This window comes from Tupaia chinensis, unplaced genomic scaffold (genome assembly GCF_000334495.1).
Source record: "Tupaia chinensis unplaced genomic scaffold, TupChi_1.0 Scaffold000424_1, whole genome shotgun sequence".
In the NCBI taxonomy this organism is placed as follows: domain Eukaryota; kingdom Metazoa; phylum Chordata; class Mammalia; order Scandentia; family Tupaiidae; genus Tupaia; species Tupaia belangeri.
The window spans coordinates 3540252-3558715 of NW_006159929.1; the positions used below are offsets into that span (position 1 = coordinate 3540252).

General features: G+C 40.9%; 1 protein-coding gene across 2 annotated transcripts; it reads left to right on the forward strand.

Annotated features, from left to right (window-relative positions):
• Positions 1 to 2792: 2792 nt before the first annotated feature.
• Positions 2793 to 15382, forward strand: LOC102481587 (retinal homeobox protein Rax). Of its 2 annotated transcripts, none has more exons than XM_006154906.1 (3): positions 2793 to 2851; positions 13412 to 13608; positions 14693 to 15382. In XM_006154906.1, the coding sequence occupies exons 1-3, from the start codon at positions 2839 to 2841 to the stop codon at positions 15047 to 15049; spliced, it is 567 nt and encodes a 188-aa protein (XP_006154968.1). In that variant the 5' UTR covers positions 2793 to 2838; the 3' UTR covers positions 15050 to 15382. The 2 variants fall into 2 exon arrangements, with proteins under 2 accessions (XP_006154968.1, XP_006154967.1); XM_006154905.1 differs by lacking the exon at positions 2793 to 2851 and adding an exon at positions 4155 to 4361.
• The last annotated feature ends 3082 nt before the right edge of the window (positions 15383 to 18464 follow it).

Sequence of the window (18464 nt, forward strand, 5' to 3'; positions counted from 1 at the left end):
GCGCGGGAGAGAGGGGGGGCCGGCGGCAGCGGCACCTGCCGCCACCTTGGCGCGGGCCCGGGGGAGATGCGCTGAGCCCTCCCGGGCTCAGCGTCCCGGGCTCAGCGTAGGTCCTGCCGCGGGTCGCAGCCATGGCGCAGGGGCGGAGGGGGGGGGCGCACAGGGCCCGCCTCCCACGGCCGCCTTGGCGCAGGGCCTGGGGGGAGACGTGCTGAGCCCGGGAGGGCCCGCGCAGGTCCCGCCGCGGGTCGCAGCCATCTCATTTTTGTGACTATTGAAGGTTTCTCTTTTTTTCCCCCTGGTTCCCTTTCTCCCATCCTCTATTACCCACTCCTTCCTATGCTGTCTCTAGTATTTACAGGTGCCCTTCCCGCTATTGTACCTTCCAATCTTTCAGTTTCTCTCACAGAGTGCAGATATTTGGTATATATCATGAGGAGACACACAATGCCTGTCTTTCACAGTTTGGCTTCTTTGCTTAACATTAAATCTTCCATATTCTTCCACTTCGAATTAAATGTCAGAATCTAATTTTATTTTTATTTATTTATTTATTTATATGGCTGAGTAGTCTTCCATACTGTATATGTGTCACAATTTTTTGACCCATTCATCTGTTCTTGGACATTTGGGTTGATTCCGTATCTTGCATCTACCCCAAGGAAAAAACTCAGTCAGAAAAACACTTGTACACCCATGTTTATTTCAGTGTTATTCACAATTTCTGGTGTGTCTTTCAAGCCGCCAGGTCCTGGACTAGAACCACACTGCAGGCCATTGGGATCCAGTTCCCTTAATCACCACACTACCGGCTGGCCCTATGAAGTCTTTCTTTTTTTTTTGGAGAGGTTTTTGCTATAGGGCATTTGTGCTCGCCAGAGAGACAGAGAGAGACAGAGAGACAGAAAGCAATAAATCACCTCCCCAGGGGGGATGGCCATGCTGCAATCTCTTCTCCTTCATTCTCCTCTTGGGATCTTGGGTACACACACCTGGAATGAGTTTAAGCCACCGGCTCCGGGACTCAAGCTACGGTGGACTACATGGGAGTTCAGCAACATAGCCATTATGCTAACTGCTGGTCCCAGGTCTATTTAAAAAAAAATAGTAAAGAAAAATAGAGGAGATCCTGGCTGGAGCTGAGGTACAATGAAATGCAAGAAAGTAAAGTTATCTGGCAAGTGTCTTTGGTCTGATGGAGAAGGGACAGGAAAGGTTGCCACCTGGTGTTTATTCAAGGTAGTGAAAAAATAAAACTGACCTGAACTTAAATTACCTGGAAGAAAAAGAGTAAAAAGAAAAAGGCCAGAAAAATCAGTTTAGGTCCATGCTAATTTTGGTTTTCCCTGTTCTCTGAGTCTCTAATCTCCCAGGTCCCCAAATATTCTCTCAACTACCCCAAAGTGCAGGCTGAGGTCTCCAAGCAGACAGCAGAGGACCCATGTATAGCCATAGCTTATTAACATCACTTCCCATGACTCCCTCTGCTTTTCAAGTCTGCTCCTCATGCTTTTTCTTTACTTTGATTGTTCGGGCATGATCCGTCCTGGAATAAAGTCAGAAGTTGTGAATTTATCAAGGCTCATTCTCACACTTCAGCTAGTAAATTGCCTAATTAAAACTTATTTTCACCTGCTTTATTACCTTGTGGTTATGGCCACAGGGTAAATTAGCTGATCTCTCTGTGCTTCACAACTTATGTGTATAATAATATATATTCCTTTATAAATTCCTAAAGTATAGCGAAACCTGTCTCTTGGGCCAGCTACAGGTGGGTTCTCATACATTTGTAGCAATTTGTTTAAAGGAAGAGGGGCATGTGGTTACCTGTGAAATGAGAAACAGCTGTGAAGTATGTGTTGCGCTTTCCATGGAGTACAAAGCCTTCCACAGAGCGCTACCTTCTACCATACATTTGGGAACATGGAGAGACCTAGAGTTGTGAAGGAAGGTTAAGGCCTGCAGTTCCCCCACCTATGAAGTGAATGCCTGGCTATCTCGTAGGACTGAGTAAAATGAATTAGTAGATGATATAATGTCCCTAAAACATTAGTGTTATTATATTTTTTTATCTTAGATCTTATAATATCCTTATTCAATGTTGATGTCTGGTCTCTCCTACTTCTAATAACAATATTCCATAATTAATAACATGCCAAGTAATGTGGATCACCTGTGAACCTAACAAGGCTTCTATTCCAGTAGAGCATGCAATCTGTAACCTAACAGTGTTACGGTGACTAACGTGAAGTTCAAGGGCAGACTGTCTCTGTCACTCCGGACTAAACCTCTCTTCCTCTACTGTCTTCCATCTAAGTGTGGATAAAAGAGTACCTACTTTCTGGGAGCAGCAGATGCCATAGCAGTTACATCGCTGGACTCCCGCATGGCTGACTGCAATTCAAGTCCCGGACATTGAGGTGTGAAATTCACTCTGGGCGCATGCGTACATGTGCCCAAAATCCCGAGAGGAGAATGGAGGAGAAGAGATTGCAGTGTGGCCATCTCCCTTGGAGAGTGATTTCTTGCTTTCTGTCTCTCTGTCACTTCAGTGAGCACCCACACTCTATAGCAAAAATCTCTCTTAAATAAATAAATAAATACCTACTTGATAAGGGTGGAAATAAAATTAGTTTCAGTGGGTCCTCAATGAATGGAAGCTAGGAATTAAAAAATTGGATTAGGTAGTAATGAAGAGGCGTGTCTAGGGTGGAGCTATGTCAAGGGTGGAGCGTGCCTAAGGTGGGTCTAGGGTGGGCTCATCAGGATTATATTTAAATAACGGCTTTAGAGTTCATTACCTAATCACTCAGGAATACCCAAGACTAGAGATTCGACATGACTTCCAATGGTAAGTTCCTTGGGTGGAGAACTAAAGTGTGTTTCTTTTGTGGGACGCTGTCTACCTGATATACAAATGTTTTGTAGGGTTTGAGTTTTTTTGTCTTAAAAGTGCAGGCAAGGGGCTTGTGTGCATGCATGCCCAAGATACCGGGGAGGAGAATACGTGGCCATCCCTTTTGGGGGGTGATTTCTCAACTTTCCCTCTCACTGTTTCTGTTTCTCTCTCTCCAGCAAGCGCACATGCCCTAAGGCAAAAACCTCTAAAACAAAGTGCAGGCATATAGGCAGGGAACAAGTCATATCACTGGTGTGATGATCTATGCTTATAATAGAGTGGAATTTGAGGAGTAGGACTTTGAGAAGTTCAGGTATTTTGAAATGAACTGGCGGGTGCATTAAGAGATTTCTTATATATCAGAGATACGTATAGAAGTATTTTGGGGTGAAATGAAATGTCTAGATTCACTCCAAAATAACGACAGGGAGGGGGGTATTAAGATTAGTAGGATGGGTAGATGGATGAAATAAGATTAACTATCACTATACATTAAGTCAAATGATAGGATAAGCTGGCTCCTTATACTCTTTGCTTTTCTGTATGTTTAAATGTTATTAGAAAAAAACTAAAAAACCAAAAAGCAACCCCGCCAAAAAAATTCTTCTCCAAACCAAGAGCTACATTGAAAGAATTACAGAAGTGGCCCGGGGGACTCTTCCCTCCAAATTCACAAATCGATATTTTGTGAAATTCAGAAACAATTTTGAATTTTTCAAACTTGAGATATGGAAGAGACTTCGACACTCCTGTTTTTGAGAAGGTGAACTTGCAAAATGCTTAGGTTCTGGCTTTGATTTCTTTTTCTAGGTGAGCTCTACTTGAGAATAAAAGGCTCTTTAGTCAGTTTCAGCTGTCTTAAATATTTTTTTTTTCTTTTTGGAGAGTTTGTTTGTTTTTGCTATGGGGTGTATGTGCTCGCCAGAAAGACAGAGAGAGACAGAGAGACAAGTGAGAAATCACCCCCCAGGGGGATGGCCACGCCGCAATCCCTTTTCCTCCATTCTCCTCTCGGGATCTTGGGCACCCATGCACATGCACCCGGCATGTGTTTAAGCCGCCGGGTCTTGTACTCGAACCATGGTCAACTACATGGGAGTCTAGCGACATAGCCATTACACTAACTGCTGGTCCCAGCTGTCTTAAATCTTATGCATTGTGCTTAATGAGTAGAAGCTGAGTCATCTGGCAGATGCTCCCCACTGATATATAATGGCCACAGGAATCCACTGAGCCTATCACTGTCTCTGAGAAACTAAACCTGTTATCAGAAGGCTCCCAAAGCAACAGTGACTCTGTTGTAGTGCCTTTAGGGTGTGGTGTTCTCCACAAAGCTGTGGTAGAATGGCCACTGTCCCAGGGCCTGGAGAGCAGCCCAGCATAAAGAAGACAGTCTGGGAGGGTGGCAGCATTCTGCTCTGCCCAGTGACCAGTCAGCCTCAGAGCCAGGATTTGAACGCAGGTAGGCAGGTTCCAGAGGCCCTGCTTTTAGCTACAGGCCTATGGCAATACAAAAGAGTGTCTCTTTGGTTGCTGTTTTTACTATTGAGTTTTTATTTTAGAAAATTCATGATTTTTAAACATGTATCAAATGTGCACACTTGCTTTTTAGAAATGTTGGGAATGTTTTAAACTGAGTTATGATGGGTGGCAGGGAGCAGGGTGAAACCCCAGACTGGGTGTTTCCCAGCTGTGGCTGTGCTCAGCTGGCATCCCCAAGTGTTACTTTGTGTGCAGAGTGCTCTCTTGTGCTCTAGTCACTGTTGTGCTTCCAAGCCCTGGGAAAGCTTGGAGTCTACAATGAATACCTCATGCTAGAGATCTTTGTTAGTTTGCCAGGGCAACGAGAAAGAAGGTGGTATATTGCATTTGTGTGTGAGGAAGTTTTGGGTTAGGTATAATTACGAAACATTTGTTTCTTGGGCTACCGGTTGCATGGTTGTTAAGATGGCTGGATCGCATATGGCAGACTGCATGGTTTGAGTCCCATATTTGGTGCTTGAAAAGTACACTGGGTGCATGTGTGTGCACGTCCCAAATCCTTAGAGGAGAATGGAAGAGAAGTAATTGTGGAGTACCACCTGCGGGTTACTTTCTCACTTTACTCCTCTCTGTGTCTTTCTCTGGTGAGTGCACATGCCCTCCAGCAAAATTAAAACCAAAGCAAACCTTTTTTCCTTTACTCTTCTCACCAGCTCTTCTAAACAAAGCTAAGACTTTTTCTTTTTCTTTTTCTTTTTTTTTTTTTTAAGAGGTTTTGGCTATAGGGCGGGTGCGGTTGCCAGAAAGACAGAGACAGAGAGACAGATAGTGAGAAATCACCCCCCAGGGGGGGATGGCCATGCTATAATCCCTTCTCCATTTTCCTTTTAAGATCTTGGGCATGCACATACATGTGCCTGGCATGAGTTTAAGGCACCGGGTCCCGGGCTCAAACTGCAGTTGCCTACGTGGGAGTCCAGCACCATAGCCATTACGCCAACTGTAGGTCCTAAAGTTAAGACTTTAATATAGCTTCCAGAACTCATTGTTGTCATTAAATACTATGCTCCTTCTTTGAAGGAAATTGTCCCTTGGGCTTATGAAACTGAATTCAAAATGCCTGGATTTCAGGGAGAATGGATGTGAGGGATATACATTTTTATTCAATTTTAAGTAACTCCTAAGAGTGAGTGGGATTTTGGCTGATGGCTGTGTTTTTCTTTGCCTCATTTCTTATATTAAAAGCATATGTCAGAGACCAGCAGATGGCATAATGGACTCCCACATAGTCAACCGCAGTTCAAGTCTTGGACTCAGTGGCTTAAAATTCACACCGATGCCTGTGCCTGCATGCCCAACATCCAGAGAGGAGAATGGAACAGAAGGGATTACAGGGTGGCTATCCCCCCAGGGTGATTTCTCACTTTCTGTCTCTCTGTCTCTCAGTCTGGTGAGTCTACACGCCTTATAGCAAAAATCTCCCTTAAAAAAAATTAAAAGCATATATCCAAAAACACCAGAAACAACTAGATTGAGTGTAAAACAGTTCTAGACTCAAGCTTACTTGAAACATGGCTGTTGTAGGAATATTTCTTCTTCCTTACCTTCTGAGACCATTGGAGAGGTTTTTTGTTGTTGTTGTTTTTTCTATAAGGCTCGTGCGCTCACCAGACAGAGAGACAGAAAGCGAGAAATCACCTCCCCGGGGTGGGGGTGGGTGGGGGGATGGGGGTTTAAGCTACTGGGTCCAGGTCGCGAACCGCGGTTGACTACATGGGAGTCCAGCGACATAGCCATTACGCTAATTGCTGGTCCCCCTTCTGAGACCCTTGAAGGTGCCAGGCAGAGCAATGTGTCTCTGGTCTGAAGGTTTGACTTGACCTTCATCCCCTTCTTTTTGCTCATGTCCTTGAGCAGGGCACTGTCTTTCAAACTTTGGAAATAATAACCTCTGCACCACCTGTACAGGAGCTGTGGCAGTCAGAGCAAATGGCTTATGGGAGAGTACCCTGCCCCCAAGGGGAAAAATGAGCTCATTGTCACAAGAAGATGGCAAAAACTTGTCCCAGAGAGATGGATTTCACAAAAATCGGTCATTTTTTCACAATTGCTTTCTGACATCTGTTGATTGTAGAATTGGGTTCAGCACAGATGAGATTAACATCTACTGAGGGTTAGTAAGTCTCTGGTTTGTACAGGCATCAATCCATAGTGCTCTCCCCCTAAACTTCACTGAGGAAGTATTTATGGAGAACATGGGAAAGAAAGGACCATTATCTGTGTTTTCAGAACATGCCTTGTTCACTGGGTTGCCCCCTGCTCACAATACCTATTTCAGTCTTCAACCCAGCAAGGCAAAGCATTTGAGTAATTAATACAGGATGTGAGCTGTTCTCACTGGCCATTCTTCTCACTGCGTACTGATAGATTAGTGTCTCTCTTTGCAAACTTAGGGATGTCTTTTAATTAATGAGGAAATTTGGATGTGGAAATTTCAACAAGATTATTACAATTTTCTCCTTAAGAAATCCCTAGGTTTTGTTGATTTCCTGGGGGTTTATTTATTTACTTATGTATTTAAGAGGTTTTTGCGATAGGGTGCATGTGCTCACCAGAAAGAGAGAGACAGAAAATGAGAAATCGCACCCTAGGTGGGATGGCCACACTGCAATCCCCTCTCCATTCTCCTCTCAGAACCTTGGGCACACACACACATGCACCTGGTGTGGGTCCAGAACTCAAACTGCGGTGGACTACATGGGAGTCCAGCGACATAGCCATTATGCCAACCTGCTGGTTCCACCTGGGGTTATTTATGACCAGGTTAGGTATGCCTGAGTTTGTTTCCACATTCCTAAACTGATATGAATAGAGACCTAGGGAAGCCAGGAAACAGCCTTACAATGTTTGATTATGGTAAGACTCCCTCTCTTTTATAGCACCAGATAACTATTGCTCTTGGGTGCTGGGTTAAGGGTGGTCTAGAACACAGAATATTTGAGGTTCTCTTATAGTTATGAGCTTCTGGAAGAAGAGGGCTAAAAGCCAACAGTTAACATGTTGTCAGTGTGAACTTGGATTTTTTTTTTTTTTAAGAGATATTTTTGCTTTTGGGCACGTGTGCTCATCAGAGAGATAGAAAGCAAGAAATCACTCCTGGGGGGTGGGGAGGGCAATGGCCACACCACAATCCCTTCTCTATTTTCCTCTTGGGATCTTAGGTATGTACATGCGTCTGGCATGAGTTTTAAGTCACCAGGTCCAGAACTTGAACCACAGTCAACTACATGAAAGTCCAGTGATATAACCATTACACCATCTGCTGGTCCCTGAACTTGGATTTATTAAAAATATTTTACATGGGGACCAGCAGTTGGCATAATGGCTATGCTACTGGACTCCCATGTTGTTGACCATGGTTTGAGTCTCGGACCCAGTGTCTTAAACTCACACTGGGTGCATGTGCATGCATGCCTAAGATCCCAAGAGGAGAATAGAGGAGAAGGGATTGCAACCATCCTCCCTGGGGGGTGATTTTCTTGCTTTCTGTCTCTGTTTCTGTCTTTCTGGCAAGCGCATGTGCCTTTTCAAAATAAAAATTTTACATGAGTTATTCACTTAACCGTTTTCTTCTTCTTCCCTTTCTTTTTTTAGTGAAAGGAAAAGGTAGTTTCATTAAGTAGAAGTGAAAGTACTCTTGAGAGGTAGGAGCAGGCCTGAGCAGACAAAGAGTAGCTCAAAAGACTACAGAATTTGCATTCTGTGAGATTTATAATTTTCTAATGTAGGTAATGTTGGTTGATGTTCTCAATGCACTGAGTGTTTTCATCTCATTGGCTCTATCAAATGTGGCTAGGCCCACTGATTTCTCATTGGCTATGTCAAATGTGACTGGGCCCACTGATTCATCTCATTGGCTATAACAAGTGTGGCTTAAACAGTTAGACACCCACTGCTAAACTGCCTACATTGGGCAGAAAATTGTCTGCCTTCACTGGTTTTTCTATTGCTTCAGGCCCCTTATCCTCTTCCATTTCCTTGCTTTCATCTGACTTATTTTCCCTGAGGCATAATTCCCATAAATCTTTATGGGAGTTGAAAGTGGATTGTCTGTCTTCTGTAACTGTTTCTTGATGGAAAGGGGGGTTGGCCCTACCTATTGGGATCATGGAACTCTCACCTTATCTGATTTAGGTGGGAGAGCAGGGCCAGGGTCAGGTTGTTGAGATAGTACCCAGGTGTGTCCTTGAGAGGGCTGTCACTGGTGCTAGGTGACTTGCAGTAGAATTCAGTGGAAGTTCCAAGGAATTGATATCTCTGTTATGGCCATTTGCAATTTTACAGCTTCTAGGCAAGAAGAGATAGACTTGGTTAGGAGATTTAAGAGACAGTTCAAAAGGAGGGTGAGAATTAACATTAACAAGGGTCCCAAGAGGGGCAACAGCCAAGGGAGCAGTTCCAGTCTTTTGACCAGGTTCCTTGTGTATCTGATGATTGTTAAATTCATGAAGCAATGCAATTACAGAAAGACTAATCTAAGGCACCTAGTGGTCACCCTTGGGATGTATCATGAATTCCTCTAACACAGACACATGCCTAGAATTTTTTTTCCATTTTATTTATTTATTTAGATTTTTAATTTTATTTTGTCTTTTACATTCAATCATATTATTTAGCTCACAAACTGATTATTTCAACATGTGAACATTTCTCCCTATTCCAGTTGATAAAACTATAAAAGTATCTTCAACATAATACCACATTTCTTTGTCCCATTAATGCTTTGCCTCTCTATTTTTCTCCTAAATGTCCTTCTTGAGACTCTTTCATACACACTATATTTGATATTTATATCCATTTACTGTGTTTCTATATTCTAGTCAATCAGTTTCAGTCATAGAGTGCAGACACTCAGTATATATTAAATGGGGAAATACAATGTCTCTCCTTATAGCCTGGCTTGCTTCACTTGGCAGTAAATATTCCATACTCTTCCACTTTCTGTCAAAAGCCAATTTTTTTTTAATGGCTGAATAGTATTCCATAGAGTATATGTGCCACAGTTTTTCAATCCATTCATCTGTTTGTGGGCATTTGGAATAGTCACTATTATAGGTCCCACCTGGGACTCTCAGTAAGGCCTCAGTGGCTATGTTCTGTTGAAAGGATCTATGAAGGTTAACTGTCCTTTCTACCAGTGTGTTCTTAGTCCATTCAGTTATTTTAAAATCCTGCAAGTCCTGTATATTAAACAGAAATGTGTACCTCCCCTATATTTAGGATGAGAAGTCATTGTGCTAGTGGCTCACAACAGAATAGTAATAGGGACAGCTGTGTAATGTGCTGAGGATAAAGATAAACAAAACCAGCAGTCCTTAGTCAGATTTGGGTTGGGGACCTTAGGTCTTGAGAAATCTTGTATTCCTTAGTTGGCTCAAGCATTGGCAGTATAGGAACATTGCAGAGGAACAGACAAGGCTTAAGTAGCCCAAATTTTAAAAATTCCTTCACAATGGATTCACTTAATTTTTTTAAAAGAATTGTTTTATTTAACTTTATTTGACCAGAGAGGGATAGAGTGAGAGAGAGAGAGAGACAGGGGAAGTGAAAATACAGGTCACCAGGTCCAGGACTCGAACCACAGTCCAGGACTTGAACCACAGTCGACCACCTGGGAGTCCAGCATGCCACCTGCTGGCTGCAAGGGTTCACTGAATCTTTTTTTTTTGGAGAGATTTTCACTGTATCACTGTAGGGCGCGTGCGCTTGCCAGACAGACAGAGAGAGACATAGAGACAGAAAGCGAGAAATCATCCCCCAGGGGGGTTGGTCACGCCGCAATCCCTTCTCCTCCATTCTCCTCTCGGGATCTTGGGCACGCACGCACATGCGCCCAGCGTGAGTTTTAAGCCACTGGGTCCGGGACACAAACCCCGGTCGACTACGTGGGAGTCCAGCGACATAGCCATTACGCTAACTGCTGGTTCCCTCACTGAATCTTTTAAGTAGTGCCACACTATAGAAATTTTTAGATCCTTCATATTGAGAAATGGAGACTCAAAGACCTTCATAAGCTGTAGCAGTTAGAAACATGTTCAATCAGTAAAATTAAGCTAACATTTGGAAATGTATGGGGCCAGTTTTTCGTTATCACCATCACTAGTGGGCACTACTGGCACTTAGCGACAGTCTTTCACAAAGAATTGTCCCCAAATGCTCTTGACTTCTGTCCTTGGAGTTAATCCCTCCTCTTAACATGTGTGACATGTTTACACCTTTGGGGAGGAAGAAAAGGAGAAATAAGAGTGAGATGGAAGAAAAAGAGCTACTTGGTAAGTTCAGGAGTTCATAACACAAGAAACAGAAACATAGACATAGGGCTGAAATAGACTATCCTTAAAAATTTATAGGACACTTCTAGGGCAGAGAAACTATCATGGAAATATTTTGAAGGTTTAGAATCAAAACATTCTTTTCCACATTAGAAGCATTATTCAAAGGACCAGGAAAATCCACAGTGGCCTCCAGCAACTCTGCCAAAGATGTGTAATGGATGCTGATCACTTCTCTGAGTGAGCCGTGGGGAAATGGGGACTCCCCAGGAACTGTGTGATTCTCTAAGGAGAAGCCTTCAAGAGAGTTCTGTGAATTTTTGTTTCTTTCTCCTAGCCTATCATACATAAATGTTTTTTTTATCTTATTTCACCGCTAAGAATTGATAATCTTAATTTGATTTCGTCTTAAATTCAAAGGTCAATTCTGTGCTTATCTTACTCATTAGCCTTTGGCACAGGGGATCACTCTCTCCTTAAAACCCTTTTCTTCCCTTGGCCTTTGGGGTCATTCACCTGGTCTTTCTTTTTTTTAATTTCAATTTATTTATTTGCATTCATTCACTGTACATCATTACAACATACAAAATGAGATTTTCCATCCAGAGTACACTGTATATTGTCTCGATCAAGCACATCAACAAACATGCTATTGTCAGCAGATGATCTTCCATTTCTTGTTTTCTGTATGCTTAGCTTTTTTCCCCCCCATCCTCGATTCCCTATCTCTTACCCTCTGCCATCTCCCATTCTCCTCCCCACACCTGGTCTTCCTATATCTCACTTGCTGCTATCAATGGAGAACAAATCAGTGATTTTTTTTTTTAATTGCCAGAGGGTATGTGCCCTTGCTAGAGAGGAAAAGCCCCCCAACCTCTCAATGGGGTGTAGTCATACTGCAATCTTTTACTCCATTTCTCCATCCTGTCAGGATTTTGGATAGGAACCCACATGCCCCCACCAAGCTACCAGGGCTAGGATTATCAATGCAGTTGATCACACAAGCAGTTGATCACACAAGCATCCGCTTCCAATGCACAGCATTCTGGGGTCAACCCTGCATTCTGTTTTTAAACCCATGGCCCAACCATTGTTTAAATCTTAGCTATACAATTAAATATGCAAAGTACTCATTGTCCCTTTGGGAAGCTTTCTAGTACTTTTTAAAATGGGTGAAGCTCATCCACTAGGACATTTCTTGGAAAGGACATATGTATACAATGTAAATTTTAGTACATTGAAAAATGAATTTTCTATTTTGGTACTTTAAGGACAACTTAATTCAATATATCTTCACATATTTTCTTACATTTCTTGAAAATGTGGCTCTCGGGGCCGGCAGATGGTGTGGTTGAGACACTGGACTCCCACATGGTCGACCATGGTTCAAGATCCAGACCTGGCAGCTTTCTTTCTCCCTCCCTGCCTCCCCACCCCATGTGTCTCTCTCTGATCAAATTAAAATGAATGAATAGATAAGTGAAAATAAATAATTTCTTTTTTTTTTTAAATAAATAATTTCTGAAGAAGAAAAATGCTGCTCTAATGTTGTCTCAATTGGTATGTTTCTGATAAATTTAAGGTCTAGTCTAATTCGCTTACTCTTGGAAGTTGTATTTTTCATTTTTTCCAGAAGGTCTGAGAAAGTTTATCTTTAAAGTTTGTCATGCAATAATACATTTTTGAGTTAATCATATGAGTTAATTCACTCCAGTATCCTCTATTCTCATTAAATGTTTAGATTCAGGTCTCACATTTCTAGAACGTTTCCCTGGATTATTCATTTTTAATTGTGAAATACCCATAACATAAAACCTATCATCATAAACATTTAAAACAAATTTTAGAGGTTTTTGCCTTAGAGCACTTGTACTTGCCAGAGAAAAGACAGATGGTGAGAAGGAAAGTGAGAAATCAGTCCCCAGGGAAATGGCCATGCCACAATCCCTTCATTCTCCTCCTGGGATCTTGGGTGTGCACACACACACGCGCACCTGGCATGAGTTTTCACTGGGTCTGCGACTTGAACTGCAGGTGATCATGTGGGAGTCCAGCGACATAACTGCTACGCCATCTGCTGGTTAAACATACAGTTCAGTGGAGGACAATACAGATGCCAGCTTTCTGTTTTCTTTAATCCTTACATTTTTCTCTTCTGCCCTATCCCATATGGTAAAATTGTTGATTATTATATTGGTGTGAGCTGGTCTATTTGTGTCTACTCAGTTACTAATGTTGCTTAGCATTTTTCACTGGTCTTTTCCTTTATAGAGTTATGAATTACTGTTAAAAGAAATTCTTCCCTTGAGGCCATCAGGTGGCATGGTGGTTAAGGACACTGGACTCTCATGGCTGACCACGGTTCAAGTGCCAGTCCTGGTAGCTTTCTTTTTTCCTTTCTTTCTCTTTCTCTCACACTCTGTCCTTCTCTGGTTAAATTTAAATAAATAAATAAATAAATAAACAAATAAATAAAGTTAAATAACATAATTCTTTAGATAAAAAGAAGAGAAAAAAATTCTTCCCTACCTTAAAGGTCATGAATAATTTCATTTTCTCTTTATAGTTTTAAAGATGGATCTTTCACCCATTAGTAATCATGAATAGGTATGAGGTGGGATTTTAAAAATGTTTTATTTTATGACTAATTGACCAACTTTTTTTTCTCCCAATACTTTTCTCTTTCATATGTTTTCAGGATCTCCAGTTGAAGAAGATAGTCAGTATGAAGGAAAAGGAGCACAGTGTAAAAGAGGAAAAGGAAGGCCACGACATAAATTCACTAAGAATGAATTGCACATACTTAACCAATCATTTGAACACAATCCTTATCCTGATTTTACAACCAGAACAGAATTGGCCAACCAAGTCTATTGTAATGTTTCTGTAATTGATGTAAGTCAAGTACTCAAAACTTGCATAATCATACCTTCTTGTTGACAATATGGAAAATGTAGAGTTATGAAAAAGTTGAAGAGCAATTCATCATATAGATCAAAGTATTGACATTTTGTCACTTATTAGTCTCAATGAGCATATATTATGTATCTTATGTAAAAAAGGTTTGTGAGGCAAGTTTAGAAGTAGGTATCAGTTAAGAAGCTATTACAGGAACCAGTAGATGGCATAATGGTTATGTCCCTGGACTCCCATATAGTCAACTGTGGTTTGAGTCCCAGACCATGGCTTAAAACTCATGGCGGGGACATGTGGGGGCAGTCCCAAATTCCCAAGAGGAGAATGGAGGTGAAGCGATTGCAGCATGGCACCCGGTGGGGGGGGGGTGATTTCTCACTTTCGGTCTGTCTCTGTTTCTCGGGTGAGTGCACACACTCTATAGCAAAAAATCTCCTTTAAAAAAGGAAGCTATTGTGATTCTCCAGGATAGGAACAGTGGTGGTTTTAGCCAAGGTGTTGGCTGTCTGTAAAACTGCAGAGCACTGAAAAGACTTGAAATATTTTTAAGTTGGAATCAATTGTTTCTGATATAGGGTAGAAAGTGAGAAAAGACAGGTAAGGATGACTCCAAAGTTTTGGATCAAGTAAGTGGAGCATTTTAGTTTACTTGAATCTATCCTAGTGGAACAGCATGATGAAATAAGGAGATGGTGGGAAGGTATTTAGAGATCATGGGGAGGGAGTTCCTGTTTCTTTTAAATACAGAGGATAGCAAATACATTGCAATTGGACTGAGGTTTTTTTAAAGGTCTAGTTTGAGTATATGTGGAGGGCCACAACAGACTTGAATGTAGTTGATATTTTCAGACTGTGTGCACATCATGACTTCCATAATCACTTGTGCAGCCCCAAAAAGGATCATAGTCCATTTTCATGTGTTATTTAAGGTAAGAAAGCAACTCGGCGATAATACTAAGACTAAGCTTAACCACAAAAAATTTCCTACATTGTGAAAATGCACTATGAAATATGACTAGAAAAATAGATTTGATTAAGAGATTCTTGTTCTGTTTCTTTTTAGAATTGGTTCCAAAATAGAAGAGCCAGACTACCATATATAGAGAGATACAGAATGTTTGCTGCCAGGAAACTGCATGTGTTCCCCATCGAGACTCGCCCACTTTTAAGCCTCCAGGGTAGTCACGTGGAATCTCCCAACTATACCATTGAGCAGGGCCACCTGGGTAGAGCCAACAGTACTTCTCTGGATACTCATGGGGTTCCCAGTGAACAGGATGGCTCAGAACCAAGCCCTTCTCTGGAATATCAACGTGTTGCGGAAAATGCATCTAACAGCTTCAGATCGGTGGCATCTGTTCATCCTGTTTCATCATCCGTGGACAGCTCTGAGATGGACAGAATGCCAGGCGTGCCCTAATGCACTGTGTTCACACTGTGCAGGAAAAGAGACAGCAGGAGGAGCACAAGGCCTCATACTCATTATCTGAAGGACAGCAACAGAATGGTTGGGGATGTCACCACCTTCAGCAGCCTGAATAGCCTCAGAATTATCAAGAGAAGTTATAGTTCCAGGATTAGTTCCTGATGAACCAGAGTTATAGGAATTTAGGGCAGCTGGTACCTCAGGAAATGGTGCTAACCCTCAAAGAGCGACAGTCACACAGACACCCAAGACAAAGGACTCTCTAGAACCTTGCATATACCACGACTGACTTCATGAAAGCTCCATGAGCTGTTAGTCTCTTCCAAGTAGGGCAACATACCAATAATTGTGGTTTTTTTTTTTTTTTTTGCTTTTCCATTGTGTTTTTTTTTGACAATATTTAACAATCTAATTACAAATTAAATATATAACTCTTTATGCAAGTAACAGAGGGTTATAAAAGTGAAAGCTTGGGACTTTCCTTCTTATTCCTGAGTTGGTAATCATCATAAAGAGTTTGATTTGCTTTCTCCCACATCATGCAGTGTTTTTATGGTTATTTTGTATTTTAACTAAGTTGCATTGTACTATCATAAAACTGAGTATAGGTGAGAAAATAGCAATTCTACAACACAGGCAACGAGTAATTGCACAGTCATTATAGAAAGCCACTTGCTTGTTTATTGACATTGTAGATGCCCATCAATTCTGTTAGTAGATGTGTCACATAGAGAAAGTCCTGCACATTCTTACAGAACAGAACCCAAAATAAGACACCATGCAAAGGAGTCTGCTAGCACAGTTCAAAATAATAGACTAGAACTGTATAATCGTGAGAGTGTTTGAAAGACACTGTTCAGTGAAAAATCAAACTATTGAATTAGTTTCATAGACTTGGAATTATGAAAAAAAAAAAGGATAAAGTAGTGATACTGATTTATTTTTGAATGGATACAAATTTATTCCCACACACAGTGAAAATACAAAAATGGATTGGGTTTATAGTTGCTAAATTATTGAAAGCTACTTTTGGACAGGAAAGAAAAATATTTTTTTCTTTATTATAAAACATAGCTAATATTTGTAAATGAATAAAAATATAGTATTTATTGATTCATTGGATTTCATATTTACACAGTTTGACAATAATTTCATTTTTTATTTCTACAGGACCCTTTTTTTTTCACTCAACTGTGTTGGCTAAGAAATGCAGTAATTTATGGAATGAGAACAGTGAGAAATAGCATCATTGTCTATATTTCCTACTTTCAAATATGATATTTAGTGACATATTGTCAATTTTTGATTCCTATTTTGGTTTGTTTCCCCTCTGTATAAATTTTGAAGTTTTGCATGTTCTCTTCATTGATTGTAAGGATTCTGTTTCCCCACCCCGTGACTTGTTCATGTGTGGATTTAAATAGATTTTTCTTATTGAAGAATGTGTGCTTAATGACCCAACTACCTCACAGTGTATTCTTTTTGCTGGATGAGGGTTGCTCATATTGACTACAATTTTTGCATCTATATTCAAGAATGAGATGTTATACTCGGTTTTTTACTGGTACTATCTTTAGGGGTTTGGATCATATTAAAGCAGCTTTACCATGAATCAAGTATGCTGCTTCTCTTGCTGTTCTCTTAAAGCTTGTGTAAAATTCATTTATTAAATGTTTGGTTAGGTTCTTCCAGCTTCTGGGTCTGAAATTTTCTTTCATTAATTTATTTAAAATTTTTAAAATACACATTCAATCACATTGTTTAGCTTACAAAGTGAACATTTCAATATGTGAACATTTCTCCCCAGTCCAATTGATCAAAATATCTTCAACCGGTAACACCACACCTCCCCATCCTGTCAATTCTCTGCCTCCATATCCCTCCTCCAAATGTCCTTCCCTAGGCCCTGCTCCTCAACACACATCTGGCATTCACACCCATCTCTTGTGTTTATATATCCTTTTGTCAATCAGCTTCAGTCATAGAGTGTAGACACTCAGTATATAGTAAGTGGGGATATACAATGTTTCTCCTTCATAGCCTGGCTTGCTTCACTCAGCAGTAAATCTCCCATATTCTTTCACTTTCTGTCAAAAGCCAGGGTTTTGTTGGTTTTTATGGCTGAATAGTATTCCATAGAGTATATGCGCCACAGGTTTTCAATCCATTCATTTGTACAGGGGCATTTGGGTTGGTTCCATGTCTTAGCAATCGTGAATAGTGCTGCAATAAACATCAATGTGCAAGCACTTTTCCAATGAAAAATTTTTCTGTCCTTTGGGTAGGTACTGAGAAGTGGGATTGCTGGATCATATGGTAGTTCTATTTGTAGATTTTTGAGGAATCTCCAAATTGTTCTCCACAGTGGCTGGACCAATTTACATTCCCACCAGCAGTGTAAAAAAGTTCCCCTTTCACTACATCCCCACCAACAACTTCTTAAGTTACTAATATGTGCCATGCTCCACATTAACTATCTTTTCATTTATGTTTATAACAATTCTGCAAAATTAGTTTTAATGCCCATATTGTCCTCATGAAAAACTGAAGCTCAAAGAGGTAACAAGTCTTTCTCAAGACTGAGAAATTAGGTCCCACCAGAAATAAAATTTGGTTCAAAGATTTCTGATTCCATGTTATTGTTTCATTTGCTTTATTGTCCTCTGTGAGCAATACCACTGGGCAATACATACTTCCCCACATGGCTGTGCTTCCTCCACTCTGAAAACACTTCACTGAGTTAGCTCCAGCTTTTATGGTAACTACATCTGTGGTTCTTGCTATAAGCTTGATTTCTTATGGCTTAGATATATAGCTCTCCTCTCTCTCTAAAAATCCTTAGACAATACAAAGACTATCAGTGTCTTAAAACACATCAAAAGATATAAAACACAGGATTCTCCTGTTCTAAAAGGTCCAGAACATAATTCAGAATTACTAAGAACAGTATCTTGGACTTACAAATAGAGCACTCCCTATTCTCAGGCATGCCACCAAGACTTTTATATCAATGATCTTATATGGACCTCAGGAGAAGCCTATATAGCATAGATATGGTCACTTTTACCCCTATATTGTCTTTCACAACAAACTTGTAATGTATGAGCTATGTGATCTAAATTGGGACACACATTGTGTAGCATGCCAGCACTGCCCTGTATTAAAGGAAGATAATTAAGTTCTGTGTGATGGTAATATCTACATACTGAAGAAGCCCAAGATAAGCAAGGCACTTGTTCAAGGTCAGATCCGTATCTCAAACCCAAGTGTTCTGATCCCAGCTCTTAAAACGATTTTCATTACTGCATAGTAGGGCCAGACAGACAGAGACATAGAGACAGAAAGCGAGAAATCACCCCCCAGGGGGGATGGTCACGCCGCAATCCCTTCTCCTCCATTCTCCTCTCGG